Below are 15,832 nucleotides of genomic sequence, written 5' to 3'. Positions count from 1 at the left end.
TATCTTTCCCTAACCCACACCATGTCCAGGGCACCAGGCTGCTCCTCTGTGCCTGCAATATGGGGTTGCTGGCCAAACAATCCAAGCCTCTCATTCTGGGCTATAAGCCGTTTGGCTGAGGCCACCAAATGCTGTGAAACAAACACGGACCTTAAAATAGAATCACAGAATATCCCACGTTGGAAGGGACCCATAAGGAATCAAGTTCAACTCCCTGCTCCCTGCAGGACTACTTAAAACTAAATCATATGACCAAGAGCATCATCCAGATCCTCCTTAAATATTGGTCCTGATCCCTGCACCCTACCAGAGTTTTGCCACCAACCTCAGTGGCCCTCACTGGTGTTTGAACTCAGTTTGAACATTTTTTACCAATTTTGGTTCCACTCAAAGTAAGTAACACTCCTTTATATTTTTCAAGACAGCAATATGCAATAGAACTTTTTAAAAAAATGTCTGTCTGTTCTCTTTTTTTTTTTTTTCCCCCATTCAAATTGTACTGAAAATAAGAAAACACTGAAGTATATTGGTAAAATGTGACTTAATGTTTTCAGAGGTGTCTAGGATAAAGGGCAGAGGAGTGCCGTGATGTCCCTGCAGACACCAGAGTAGGTGAAGACTTTTTCTGTACTGATATCCTCATACGTGGACATGTACCAGCACTGCAGTCAGCAGGCAAGTGATTATTCTGGTGATATCTAGCATAGTCAGAGCATTCTGACACAATAGTGTTAAAACAGAAGATGGATATCATCCACCAGAAAAAAATAATCCTGCTAGGAGTTTACTTCCAGGCATTGGATTTTAAGAAGAGGATATATTGCCTGCAGATTTCTGATGCCAAAAATCACTCTCAACTGTTTTATTCCTTTCGTAAGGAAAGTTAACTCAGGACTTGACTTAGGCAAGTTGAAATGTGAAACGAGTATCTGTTCATAGGAAGCTGTCTCAACAAATTCTGAGAATCTTGAATTAAAAAATAAACAAAACCCTCCTCAAACCAAAACCACCCTCTCAAACAAATGAAAAAACCCAGAACATAACTTCAACACCAGGCATGCATTACTCGATTTCATTAAATTAAACCTTCCAGGAAGATTTTTGGTTTTGCTTTAGTTTTTCCCCTCAGAGTGGAAACTCCAGCTTGCTGGTTGCCTGGCTGCTTCAGCTTTATTATGGGTTTTGCTGTCCCCTGGGCACCTGCGGCCGCATGGGCCAACGCATCTCAGGGCAGCACTATACACAGCCATGAGCACTGGAGCTTGGTGCAATGGACACCGAGACCAAGGGGACTGCAGGTTATGTCCCCTCTACACCAGCCCCAGCACGGGCAGGAGAGGAGCAGTGAGGAGAGCTGTGCACCCCTCTCCTTTTAGCAATCCCTAACGATAACAAGGTGCGTGTAGGGAAGGGGCAGATGATACACGAGGCACCCTGATTGCCCTTAAGGGTACTTCTGTAAGGGTAAATTAGACTGGGAGCACTAGCACATGCTCTTCCAGCTTTGTTAGTCCGATCCTGGCACGGGCTGTGATAATTATCACTATCTCATCAGTGCTTACGGGGAGTCTGAGGATGCAGAGCAGTTCCCAACAGGCAGCACAGATGAAGACATGCTCTTCTGGGGGAAGGAGAGCGTTGCGAGGATAGCTATGCCAGGGGCTCCGAAAATGTTCCCTGGCTGGTTTTTTTTCACTGGCACAGAAAAACGTAAGGGACTGTCTTGCAGCAGCTGGAGGTAGATCAGCCATGGGCAACCTGTGCTGCAGGCAGTAGCGCTCATTTGCAGTTTTCAGGGGAAAGCAGGCACAGCGGGAAATGTGGAGCTTTACAACTGCGCACGAAGACGGATGCTATTGCAGAAGCATTAGCAGAAGACGAATGCATTTGCACCTACAAAGTGAGCCACTTTCAGTGGTAGAAGTGTGTCAAAAATTTACGTGCAAAATTGCAAAACAATTAGAAGAGAAACCTGTTTTTGAAATTGTAGCCTGGGCCCTACTTCTAAAGATCCTTTCATCTCTCCTCTGTCTCTGAATTCAGAAAGGATTCTCTCCACATTTGAGATCATCTGTCTCCCTGTTTAACAGCAGTCTAATTATGATTATTTATTAATATTTCATAAGGATGATCAGGCCTTTCCCTTATCCTGTGTGTGAAGATAAGACACAGTAATTTACAAGCCCCCCTTTTCCTTCAGCCAGACCAACAGCCCCATCATAAGGCATCAAAATGTTAAGGAATGGTTGAGGAGGAGCTCTACAGTAATATTTTTTTCCAAAATGAATTCCAGAAAGGTTTCTTAAAGAAACACATTCACTATCAATGACAAGAATAGTGATTCATAAGCCATAAAACCTCGTGAAGGCAAGATCACACATGACAACTTTTCCATGCGTCGGGTAGCTCCCATTTTTCACCGTGTCAGTTTTCTAATGTGGATTCCAATAATGAAGAAAGTACTTCCTTAGGGGAGAAAACTTATCAAGATGCCAAGTTTTCCTCCCAGTGACCAATTGCATGTCATGAAAACCAAGGTCCGATGCCGGCTGAGGACAGGAGCAGCTGGACAGGTACGGAGAGCTCGCTGCTCGGCAGGGTCCCAGACAATTCTTACTCACCTCTAGTGTAGTCAATACAATCTTCTCAACTGAAGAAAAATAAGCCTCCCACAAGAACTGTGTCTGCTGTCTAAGTGCTAGGATTTTATCCTGATGGATAGACCTGATTGTAGAAGGAATCTGTAATACAAGATGTAATATAGTCAGAAGCTTCAGAAAACAACGCAATCTCATCAAATTAATATGCTGCTGACAAGCTCTCTCTTCTATTAGCAAGCTGCACAGCTTCAGCGCTCCTGTCCGACAGATGCGTGTGTCAACAGTTAAAGCCTTGATATAAAGCGAATGAGACGCAACCCTTTATAACCTTTGGTACTGAATATATGATTTTTTTTTTTTAAATCTGCTTTCTTTTAGTTTTTGGTTGTTTTATGGCAACAAAAGCTCCCTCTCCCCAGCACAGTGACGTGGCACAGTAAGGAGCTCCTCCATACATCCCTTGTGCACAAAGCTTTTCATGGACTAGTATTTTAACAAACTAGTACCTGCAGGTCTTGAGACTCCAACAATAATCCCCACTCTCAAAGTATATTAAAGGGATCTGGAATTGCATTTACCGCAGCATGGCAGCACTAAGTGCCCTAAGGAAAACACAGCAACATATTAACTAAGACTCCACGTTCTGGGAGCCTGTGGATCAAAGTGCACTTTACTAATTACTGTGGGTGGAAAGAATAACACCTGTTATTCACAAGGGAAAACACTGCTTCTTTTTCCCCCTCTCCATTAAATCAACATGTTAATCCTGGTATAAGTTGCCTTACAAATAAACCCCAAATTGTCCTGCTGCAATGCTTTGTCATTAAAAATGTAACTGCTCACTGGATCAGAACGGAGGGGTTTCACTTCTACATCCTTTCCCATCCCCACATCCCTCTTCCACACTGGAGGGAAACTACTGTACGTACGTGTCGTTGCTTAACTTCGTAGGACCTCAACCAAGGCCTCCACTTTGACAATGCAAACTGACATTATCAAGGGAATTTAACTGCAATTTCCTTCAATTACAAGGGCTACTCACAGCACCAGAAAGGCATGTAGGATACTTTGCTGACTTGAGTTCATTTTTTTCTAGGAACGAAGACCTGTGCTTTTGTGCCTACTTTTTTTGCGATTTCAAATTAGACCACCTCGTTCTCAGACACTCATTTCTCATAACTCTTTTCCCTAAGTCGTTAGTTGTAAAAGTATATACCTTGGCTGTGTGTTGCTTTTTGCACATCCCAGCTCATTCTGAAGTTTACCTGCACCCCACCACACCCTGACTTTTCCTGACCAGAACACACTTTGCTTATTCCTAAAATATTGAGAGGTGGCAGTGATCATTATTTGCTTTCACATGCTCCCATACCAAATGATTTCACATAAAACATTTTCCTGAAGAAAATTTGAGATTTTAAGTCTTTATATCTAAAAAAATACCACAAGAATCAGTAAATTCTGTATTGCATTGTTTGCATCCAGGTCTGAAGACTGCGTCTAAAAGGACCATAGCTCCACAGGGTGCAGTGTCAGATGGGACAATCTCTACTCCCTAAGACCTTTGTCTCTTAGACCTTCATCTTAGAGACACTGCTAGATGTAATACAGAATTTCAGCTTAAGAGAGTGCACTACAGCACAGTGGAACAGAAGAAGATAGACTGTTGAAGATGGTACTTTACGTTCCTTTGCCCTTTAGGTAAAAAATAGGTCTTTAGGTAAAATATACCCTGCAAAACTAGTATGAAAGATAGGAGCTAAAACCATGTATTAGTACATGTTTTTCTAACTGGTCACATCACTATTCCAGAATGGTAAATAACTGCACCAAATTTCATCTTTGGGGTGAATATTCTTTCTTTTCCTTATTTTTCCAATTAGTTCCAATAAGTGGAAGGATAATGAACATTACCTGTACTGGCTGTACGCAGATGTGTATTAATCACACCTGGGATCATTACCAACAGCAAACACATGATCAAAGTCACTTCATAGTGGTGATATGGCATTTTTTCTATAAACTCATTCATTTCATTGCATTATGTGCAACCTTGCGTGTGTGCACATATGTGTGCTAGCAAGAAATAAAATCAATACTCATTCCCAACTACGCCTTTTGAAAGGGAAGGCTGCTCTGACTGTGAAGGTTACTGCAAGAGGTTATGATTTTAGAGACCACACCATGCTTCAGCGTGCCTGCAAACACAGTGCCAAGGTTAAAAAAAAGCCCTGGTGCCTGCTCTGTTCCAACAGCTGGAAAGAAAAATCAGAGCTCCCATTTTAACTGCATTTGCCTATTAGTTATTAATCTACTTGTCCAGAAAGACAAGTGGGGAAAATGATGTATTAATACTAATCTGGCAGGATTACACTGGAATTATTAGAATGGGATGACGTCTTAATAAAAGGTCATTTCAGTAATAAGTAGGGGGAAGGGAAAAACCACCCTGCACAAATAAATGCAGAAAGGCTGGATTAAGCTCTCCCAGTGCTATGATGAGGAGAATATGCAAATAAAAACATCCGAGCTGCTCTCAAACAGGAAATGAAAAACTGTAACATAACAAAAACATTTCCCAGAGCAGACATTCAGGCCCTCTGCCAGCTCTTTAAAAACACTGTTAATAACGGTGCAGTAGCTGTTCAATATGGAAGCAGCTGTGAAAAGAACGAATGGCATGTTACCGGAAAGCATGAAGATCAGCAAATTATTATTATTTAAAGAGAGAAATAATTTTGCTCAGAAAAATGTGCTGTCCACAGAAGCAAAAATCAAGTGGCCCTTTTATATTTGCAGCTTGTATCACATTAAGGAGAATAGGCAGCACTTTGCAAGGCTTGCTAGGCCAGCTCTTCACAAATATTTACTTCTTCAGACAAGTAAATAAGCATCTAATGAGATTTTCGAAGGCACTTCATTTTTGGGGTGCCAAGACACCTGTACACATATTCACAGATTCACAGAGTGGTAAGGGTTGGAAGGTACCTCTAGAGATCATCTAGTCCAACCCCCCTGCTAGAGCAGGATCACCTACAGCAGGTTGCACACAAAACCTTTGAAGGCTTCTCTCTGTGGATGACAATAGCTTGCCACTTTGGAAATGAGCTAAATTCAACCATAAAAAAACCCCCAAACCTCTTAGTGGCTACTTAGTGGCTAGTCCAGATCTTGTGGATCTCAGCTTCATCTGGGCAATGGCGTTTTATCAAATGCTACTTTGGGGAAACCAATTTTTCAAGAACTTTTCCTAAAATCAACTTCTCCGCATACTTTACAGAACGTACTTAGACTACAAAACCCACTAGGGAAACAGAAAAAAAAAAATTCTAGTGAATTTAAAACTAAGGTAGGTGAAGAAGGTAGCAGGGAATTTCTAACTTCTCAGCCTGCTTTAGTTCCATGAGCTCAAGGAGATTAACAATAAGTGACATGAACACTGCTTCAGAAAGCAACGTTACATGGTCCAGACATCAGAAAAGGGACATATTCTGCTTCCCACAAACCGGCTAGGTAGTAATTCCTGCCTGAGAAAATATCTGCTTTCCTGTCCCTTCAGTACCTGCCAGCCAGACACACGGCGCTGGGGGGACCCCTAAGGATAACCCATCTCTGAAGGGCGAGAGCAGAACCTGCCTTCAGATGTTTTCTCTCTCATCACAGCACCCGGTCCAGGACAGCCTGGCCTCAGAGAGGCATCTAGGTGCTCCACACCAGAAGAGATTTCATGCTCTTAGGAGAAATAAAAGTGTGTCTTGCATTTAAGAATGTGGTCTGGTGGCTGCAATGACCTTCCGGTCAAAAAACGAATGATGTCATATTAAATGAGTTCATAGCCAGTGTGACACAGACAATCCCTTCATGATAAAAATTCCTTCACAGCCCTGACCTTTTGGATTCATCTTTCCTGTCCATTTAGATGGCGGCAGCAATAATCAACTGATGCGCTGAAGGCCATGGTCTTTTTCTTACCTGTAATAACAATCTCTCATCGCCTATGACGGCAGCTTGGTTCCAATCAATCACTTCCGAGAACGGCAACTCCCATCCGTTGCTGAGCATAACCGGGACGCAGGCAGCCTGCACACACACAGAGGCATCACAGTTGTTAGCGGGTACCTGACCATTAGGGAAAGCTTTGAGAGTTGCACCAACGTCATGAGCATTGCTTTCTGTATAAGCTCTGAGCCAGCTCTCATGAAGGCCGTCAGGAGAGGCAACACGGCAAAGAGCACCAGAAGCTAGAGGCCAGCCCAAATTTTTATGGTTTTCCATTTTGTGCTTAGTCATATTCACTGGAAGGTTGGGCTTGCATGGAAAGTGGCATTTAAAATCTGGTGCTTATGCTGCCAGGCGAGGGCAGAACGGTTAAAATGCTGTAGCTGTAACACTGGAGAATTTAATACTAAATGATGGCCTCCCTCGCTGCTTTGTGAACCATTCAGCAGGGAGCTAACTCCCTCAATTTTTATAATATGTTGCAAGACAACCCTCCAGAAAATATATATCATACTTAATTCGAGAGCACTTTTTCCACAAAGGTGGAGTGAACTCCCCATCCTGTTTGATATCAACTCTCCCAAAAGAGGAGAGTGCAAAAACATCTCATCTGTCATCGCCTGTCTACAAAAATGAGAATTGCTTTCTGTCTTAAAACAAACAAAAAGCATACGCATTTAGTATCTGTTTCATACCAGTATGATCTAAATTGTTTAATCTTTTGCGAGCTACACAAGTTCCTCTGCACCGACAGCAAGTTTGGGAATATTCAGTAAATAGGGCAGTATTTCCATAAACCAATGATCGCCACTACGTTCTGGTCAGCTGGATCACAATGTAAGAGTCAAACCTAAAACCTCCTGATGTGATGAAAGAACCTGCTACCAGACGATCTGCATCAAGCCCGTGCTCTGGTTTAGTTTCTTTTGGATCAAGCTAAGCTTAAGTGCTCTGAATTTGGTCCAGATTAGGGTTCAGACCTCCCCAAAGATGGTATAAAGGGGAACCTTTCAGACTGCTGTACCTTCCTTGGTAACATGTGTTACACACAGGATCTTAGACTGGTCAAGTCTGCATTACAGCAATGCTTATAATGTGTAAAGAACTGTGATCTTCTGTAAGGAAATTACATTAGTGCATGAAAAAAGCCAACCAGAAAACACTTAGCAATGTGTTTTCATGTTTAAAACATTCCACTAATGGGGATTACGTCTTTCAACATGCCTCGGAGCCAGACAGAAATTGGAAATTCATCATAATCAGTGAATACTGTTGCTACCCTGCTAGGAAAATCCTCAGTGCCTGCATTTTATTCTCATCGACCTGAAGCCTCCTAGTTCTGTACAGTGAGATACGCTCCCGGCTTTCTTCTCCTGAGACGATGTATCTAACGGAAGCTGCAGGACTTGCGGCCCAGATGAGAGAAGAGCTGAGCAATGCTCTTCAGGGGAATCTGAAGTGACTTGTCATCCCAAATAAGCCAGTCCCACTTCTTCCTCTGAAGAAGCTGCAGAGGGAACAGCACTTTGCAGGCTATTTATCTTCTCCTGAGCAGGAGCAAAAAGATCAGTGACAGTCCAGAACTGGGATCTCAAATGTGACAGTAAGTGTGGGGTTCAGTGGTTAAACCTGTGTCCAGCACATTTGGGATGCTCTAGGTTATCCAAGAAACCCATCAAAGGCTGGCAAACATGACATGGGATCTACTGGAGACCTTCTGGAGAAGCAGCAGACAGTCAGAAGGGTACCCCTGGGCTTCTAAAATGACATGATACACCTACACTTAGGTACCTGAATCCTGCTCTGCACTGCGGTAAACAATACTCTTTAATAGTGGCTGGAAGATTTTGTGGTTGATGAAGAAAAGCGATGTGATGCTATTTATTAACAGCTTTACTGCCAATGCTGGGCCTCTTCCCAAATGGCCAAAGGACACCCGGAGGCAGGACCCTGCAAAGTGTCCTCATTTGCCGTCTCACTGACACCAAGAAGCGCCTCAGCCTCCCCTTCCCTCCACTCCAGCCCCCATGGAAATCCAGATGCCAGTCCCAGAGGGCAGCTGCAGCATCTCCCAAGGTTCTTGTATGGCTGACTGAAGATCCAGGACCCCAGGCCTGAGCTGATGCTTGCCCACAAAAAAGGTCACGCCAGCTGCAGCCAGAGCACGTCAGCATCAGGCTCGATCACTGTGCAGCCAAGTCCCACTGCCACGGCGACTCAGGAGCCCCTTTGCATTGCCCTCTGCTGCTGGCCAACAGCAAAAAAGGGAGACTATTAACTTAAATGTTTTTTAAAAGGTGAAGGGGATTCGGGTGCTGTCCCAGATACACTGCGAGCTCCCTGAGATCAGCCTATATCCACCTTCATGTGAAGCTTCCATCTGGGGCTTTACAGCCTCTGGGCCACCTTCTGCATGTTCAGCAAGCACCATCTCAAGACAGGCAATGCATAAGCAGGTCTGCTCTGGCTAAGTGTATACAAAAAGCTACTTTTACTGCCCCGGGGCTTAGTTGTAGAGGCCAGTGTCTCCCACAGGAAGTCTCACAGCTTGACAAAATACTGCTCGAAACCGGTCCAACCTCTCAGCCCCACCACATCCAGGGAAACCCTTTCCTGGAGGTAACGCAGTTCAACCTTCAGATGAGCTCAGTGCTCAGCCCCTCCTGGGAAGAAGCTGCCAATTGATCCAGAAGTATGAATAGAGGCTTTCGCAAAGTGGATTACTGTACACTAGGGAAATGAAACACATTTCACTCCTCCCCACCTCCTTGCTATTGCACGCTGAATCGCAGCCAGCGTAGCTGATGTTTTAAACTGCAGCTCTTACCTGCAAGGCTTCCAGAAACCTGAAAGAGCCAAGCCTGCGGCCACGGGGAACCAGACAGAAAGTGGCATTGTGCAGCATTTCACGGTAATCATACCTAACGAGAACAGGGGAGAAAAGAGAAAATTCAATTAGTGGTGAGTCCTAGAGTAACTGGGTGTGAAAATGCAAACAGCTGTTGAGACACATCTGGATAAAATCATCCCTGACCAAGACCGCTCACCGCCAGGTTAACTAGCTCCCTCCGCGCCCACGTGTGTCAGCCATCTCCCTGCTCCTTCTTGTTCATCCTAAGGAGCAACCACCATGGGAGAGAGCTGGGGAGAGCGGTAATGAAACTGAGAACGAAGGAAATCATTTTGCCTTTGCAATAATCAGCCATTTCTGTATCAGCAGGCACGCATGAGGTCTAACAATAAACTTATATTAAATATTTTGATACCCAAAGTGCGGCACTTCTGTGACCCTGATTTCTATTCAGATTTAGTCAAAATCATGCACAACTGTGTTCATTTCTGCACAAGAGATTTGTACAAAGCAAAAAAATATTCAAATTATGCTAAAGAAATCTTCCCTTAACAAGCAGGCACTGAAAAATGGACGGCAGATTACGACGACTCACTTGGTGGTTATTGTCAAGTGTGGTGAAAGGGATAAACTGCCAAATTTTGGCAATTAACCACATATTTGCAACGACCCCTGCTCTTCCGAATTAAAACTTTAAGTGCTTATAGACACTCCTGGTTTTTTTCCTGATTCCATCAATCACCTCAAAACCATTTACCAAACCCACACATCAAATCCTAACAGTTTCCAGCCCATTATTAGCTAATTGTACTTCTGGCAAACCCATGGAACTGTGAATGGCACCGACCTCTGAGACAAAAGGATCCAGATTAAACACCCTCCATTCTCCACAGTGTCCTGGCCTCTGCAGACAGATGTTATTTTGACAGTAACTTGTGGCACTGAAATTCTCTAACACTAATAATCTAATTTAACCATAGCCTGCAGGCAGAGCAATTTTTTTTGTATGCGTGTATATGTGTATGTATATACATATGTATATGATTATATTTTTTATATAAAAAAGTCCAGACCTACGTTTGTATTCTCACACAGGCCAGACAGATGGGAGTAAGCCAATTTTCAATTATAAGCTCCCTCTTTAGGAAGAGACATCTTGCAAAGGCCCATTTGCTTAAACAAGCGTGTATAGCTAATTTGCACAAGAAAAGGTCACTGTGAATGGATTAAGATTATCTCCACTGACAGTAAAATAAAAACCCTCGTTGCATTAATTAAAACTACAAAACAGACTTCAAAGTACTTCTTTTTTTTTTTTTTTTTTAAATCCTATCTCAACTTTGGTTAAAATACATATATACATATTCCATCTGAGTGGCAGCAATTTCTTTTTCTCCGTGTGGGATATTGATTGGCAGCCACGTCCCAGCTCACAAGCCAGCAGTGACACGGCACACAGGGGAAAATATTAGGAAACCGGAATACTAAAAAAATTTTAAAAAGTTGCCATTTTTAAGCATTCCTTTTTTACATACTGAAAGGTCTGAGGCTCATCACTTTCACTGTATATTGTAAGACAGAAAATTTTAATAAATACCAAAAATAGAATACCCCGTAGGGCTACAACACGCCAGGCAGAAGTCCCCCATCATTAGCTAGCTGAGAATGTAAAAACCTGTTAATACCCCGGAATGCAACAATATCCACAAAACACTGATGGCAGAACCAGAACACAAAGAAAAGCAGAGAACGAGGGCAGCATGAGTCCTTCATACGCCATCAGTGTCTCATATCGGGCACCTTTTCTTTCATATCCAATTTGCTGATATTAGGATAGATTTACACAGGAAAAAAAAAAAAGAAAGAAAAGAAAAGGATTTCGTCGACCATTTTCCACCTGGAAAACAGTTGGCGTCTTGCTCCCATTTGTGCATTTTAAAGCCTAACGTGTGATTTATTGCTGAGCTCTGGAATAGCACGGTTCATGGTCATCAAGCAATTTATCTACATCATACGTACACAGAGAGCCTCATCCTAACCTTGATGTATGGGCACAAAACTTCCACTCACTTCAGGGAGAGCCCGCAAATACAACAGGAGCAGACCCAGAGTAAAGCAATATCCATCGAGAGCTGTTGCAGCAGATGAATTGCACTGGAGCTTCTTCTCATGAACAATTTCCCTGCAATTTCAACCCAAATGTTTTAAGGTGACTCGACAAGATCTTTGAGTGCAGTGCTAGTGGACTGGTTTCCAGTTTAATCCCCCTCAGCAACCACTCCAGGGTAAAGCTTCTATTTGAAATCCTTAAGCACAAGGTGCTAATTTTACTCCTAGTTTGTGGGTAGCATGCAAAGCAACAGGGGCACCCTGGCTTAGCTGGAAGACAGAAGATAGCCCAGTATGTTTGAATACAAATTCGGAAACGTCTTTCACACAACACATGTAGCCAGCCACAAATACATAAACTTCTCTGTCAAGCTGCAAGCATAGCTTTGTAATTTGAAGCATTGCTTGTGGAGTAAATCATTTACATGTACCAAATAGCACTTTAGAGCTGAGTCTGCAGTACAGACCATTTCATGTTTTTCTCAGACTGCCAGGCAGCATTTGGAGGAGATCTTGGCCACAAAAATGTCACCAGGTGAGTGATGATCCAGCTCACAGGCCATGGGGAGGACAGAAGGCTTCGGGGCAACCCTCAGTTTCAGTCTCCTTCCCATTCGGCCCTGTAGGTACCATGCACGCAGCAGGAGGTTTGAACTTTGCTGGTGTTTTGTTGGGGAGATAAAATTGCTTATGTATGATTGGCATTTTTTTCTACATAGGAAGCATACACATCTCACCTGAAAGCATCTCTGCCCTTCCCTTAACTCTGACTTGAAATGCTTTCAGTGAAGTCAGAAAGATAATCTCTATGATTAAAGGTAGGTATCTGAATTAAATCTTTGCTGGACTTGAAATTTCTCCTTCAATTGTCCAGGAGAGAAATCGGAGCTGGCGCAGACATCCAGGAACACCCTCTCAGCTACAGCAGGACAATTGTACATTAAGTAGTGATCTGGTATCTATTGCAAATACCACAGTATCACATCAATGATGGGCTTGATTTCCCCACCATCTTCACTGCCTAATCTCAACAAGACCTCGGGGAGGCAATGAAGTATTACAACCCCACTTGCAACTGGCGGAGGGGCCTTAAGTTACAAAGAAAATAGTCAAGTGTTTAGAAGAGGTTCTTCCAGAGCCTTCTCTTCTTCTCCCCTGGCAATGGGGGTTATATCTGTTTTCAGAACTACTTATTTCCGTTAGCCGGTAATGTCTGAGGATGGCAGGGAGGTTTGTTACGGTCTTCCTGCTTGCATCGCCGTGGTTTCTGCAAACCCGGAGCTGCCAGCTCATGGGGACAGCTCTGCAATACCTGCCTGTCCAGACACTCTGGTTTTACCTGGCTGCAGAGGTTTTTCAGGCTCCACTTGCAGCTGGGGGATTGGAGCAAAGACCGGCACCACAGGGCACCGCACGGGCGGCTGGCTTGGTGCTTCTTCCTTACTTGCGCTGCTTCGATGTCGCATGCCTTCCGGCGCTTTCCTTCCCTTTACTGTTGGCAGTTCATCTTGCCAAGCACTTCCTGTGGGAAAGCTTGGAGAGGAGTCCTCTGCTTTGCTCAGAGGGTATTTATGTCCAGAAAGCTCCTGGTTTCCATGTTAGAAGACTGCGGAGGAGGGGGGGCACATGCTATTGCTCATATCCCTCTACTCCTTCGCTCTGCACGCTCGCATGGAGGTAACGTCTTACTGCCAATTTTAGGGTCGGCTTGGCCTCAGCTGCATCATTCAAGCATGTTAAAATCCAAAATGCATATGCCTTTAAAATGACAGTTGCGGCTCTAAAACTAAAATAGCTACAGATTTAACCCAAAGCTCGCATGCCTCTGTAAGGATCAGCAGTGTGTTTTATTAACTTTCAGGATTCCTTCCGTAATGATTAAGTGTACCTTGTTCCCAGCTAATACCTTTTTAGGCAGCATAAACAAATAGCTCTATTTGTAATCAATTCTAATTTATTCACACTTTAATTGAAATACCCCTCCCTGCTACCACCCATAGCTGAGAAAACATGTTTGGCCCCATCTATCACACAGGTGTAAACACTGCAACGCCGTGTGGGCAATTATCTGAAGGAGAAATGCTGCTTAGCCAAATGCTCTTACCATTTTAACTTCTTGATCCAACACATTGCTTCTGTCTTTCCTCATGCCTCCTTTTTTTTTTTTTCTGTCTGATCTGCCGACCTTGTCAGTCAGCACATGGATTAGAGGGCTGCCTGGGATTCCTGGTTCACCATTATCCCAAGGAGTCCGGGGGCAGGCTGCAGAGGCTCTGCAGTAACTACTCAGCCATGCCATACATTCCTTCTTACAGCTTAAGCATTTCCCCATGTCACTACGCTTAAGAGATTATAAACTACCCTGGGAGACATTTTCACTACCAATTTTAATATGAACTATTTTTTTCCAAAGCCACGTCGTCATCACCATTGATTCGAGGTGATCAGCCTCACCTCGAGTGCTGCATGCAGTTTTGGGCGTCACAGTACAAAAAGGACATAAAACTATTGGAGAGTGTCCAAAGGAGGGCAACACAGATGGTGAAGGGTCTAGAGGGAAAGACGTATGAGGAGAGGCTGAAGTCCCTTGGTTTGTTCAGCCTAGAGAAGAGGACACTGAGGGGAGACCTCATTGCAGCCTACAGCTTCCTCACGAGGGGGAGCGAAGGGGCAGGCGCTGATCTCCTCCCTCTGGTGACCAATGATAGAACCCAAGGGAACGGCATGAAGCTGCGACAGGGGAGGTTTAGGTTGGATAGCAGGAAAAGGTTCTTCACCGAGAGGGTGGTCGGGCACTGGAACAGGGTCCCCAGGGAAGTGGTCATAGCACCAAGCTTGACTGAGTTCAAGAAGCGTCTGGATAACGCTCAGTCATATGCTCTGATTCGGCTGGTCCTGTGTGGAGCCAGGAGCTGGACTCGATGATCCTTATGGGTCCCTTCCAACTCAGGATATTCTATGATTCTATGATTCTATGATTGAAGAGAGGTCTAAAAAGATGTTGGCTCTTTAGACCAGCATGTAAGTCCAGCCACCCAGATGTAATGATTATCATACTTTATCTAGCTATATGTCACCTATCACGTAGGAATCAGAAAGCAGTGTACATATTTTCTTATCTAATCCTCTGAACGCTTATACGGGATACTGCCACCATTCCCATTTCACAGATGGAAAACCTGAGATACAGATGATTGGTGGCTTCTCCAGCAGCTACAGACCTTGGGAATGCCAACCTCAGCGTCCTCACCTGCCTCCCTCCTCTCTGGTGATACAGCACTCACCGAAAACCTGCTGTATGTTATGGTTACCAAAATTCAGATGGAAATACAGGAGCAGAACCCAAACCAAATACAATGGGTTTAACCCAGCAGTACAGATTTTAACAATGCCACACATAATCCATCTTTTGGAAGATGCTGGAGCTCATCTTTGGCAGGGAGTATCAGCACTTACTGCCATAGATGTCAGATGAAACCAGAGCTGTTTTTTTCTTTCCCGAGCCAAAAATTGCTATGGCACTTCACTTAACCAACTATGTCCAGGGCTCCCTCCCTGAATCTGCAGGTCCACGAACGCACACTGCATCTTCCAAAAGTCTCTGCATCACTTCAAGTGCTACAACAAAGGCAGATATTAAATACCTACAACGCAAGGCTAAATGGTGGAGTGTTTCCCAGTTTTCCAGTATATTTAGTTTCAGCTGTTAACCAATCGGCCAGTTTTCCATGTGTGAAGGCTTAATGCAGATGGCTCTGAACTACTGGCTGGAGAGTCTGAAAAGAACCCCACTCTGTCACACGGAGCATCTCGTTGCTTGGTCTTCATTAAGGTATGTTGGCTTTTAAATAAACTGTCAAGTAAAACTTGGCATTGAAAATACCAAGTGAGTTACTGTCTTTGCAGAAAAGCTGACAGCTCAGCTGTGCATCAGACAGATAGCTGCCCAAGACTGAGCTCGAAAGGCTAACGCATCCTTCTTGGAAGGGTGCCGTCGCCACGAGCTGCTTGCTTTGGGATTTACGGCTGCGCCATGCTTTGGGGTGATCCTAATGCCGGTTAACAGGCTACTGGCTGGCAGCTCATTTCCCTCTCTGCAAGCACTGGTTCTGGAATTAGAAAGTTTGGAGGTGCAAAAACATAATTGGAAAACTTTTTTTTTCCCCCTGCTTAAAGGGCTAATTGATTTCACAGGTGTTTAATTATCATTTGCTGTGAGATAATACCTTGTAGTGCCATAAAAAATGGATTTAATTTTCGAGTGCTTGCAAAA

General features: G+C 43.9%; 1 protein-coding gene across 1 annotated transcript in view; it reads right to left on the bottom strand.

Annotated features, from left to right (window-relative positions):
* EXT1 (exostosin glycosyltransferase 1) overlaps positions 1-15,832 on the bottom strand; it is a 187,235-nt gene that overhangs the window by 20,875 nt on the left and 150,528 nt on the right. Inside the window, exons 2-4 of the mRNA XM_054814313.1 lie at positions 9,427-9,520; positions 6,573-6,680; positions 2,622-2,741 (exon numbers count right to left, since the gene is read on the bottom strand). Of these exons, the coding sequence (XP_054670288.1) occupies positions 2,622-2,741; positions 6,573-6,680; positions 9,427-9,520 (322 nt within the window). The remainder of the gene's footprint in view (positions 1-2,621; positions 2,742-6,572; positions 6,681-9,426; positions 9,521-15,832) is intronic.

The sequence above is a fragment of the Grus americana genome, chromosome 2 (genome assembly GCF_028858705.1).
Source record: "Grus americana isolate bGruAme1 chromosome 2, bGruAme1.mat, whole genome shotgun sequence".
Lineage (NCBI taxonomy): Eukaryota > Metazoa > Chordata > Aves > Gruiformes > Gruidae > Grus > Grus americana.
This window is presented reverse-complemented; position numbering and strand designations above follow the sequence as displayed.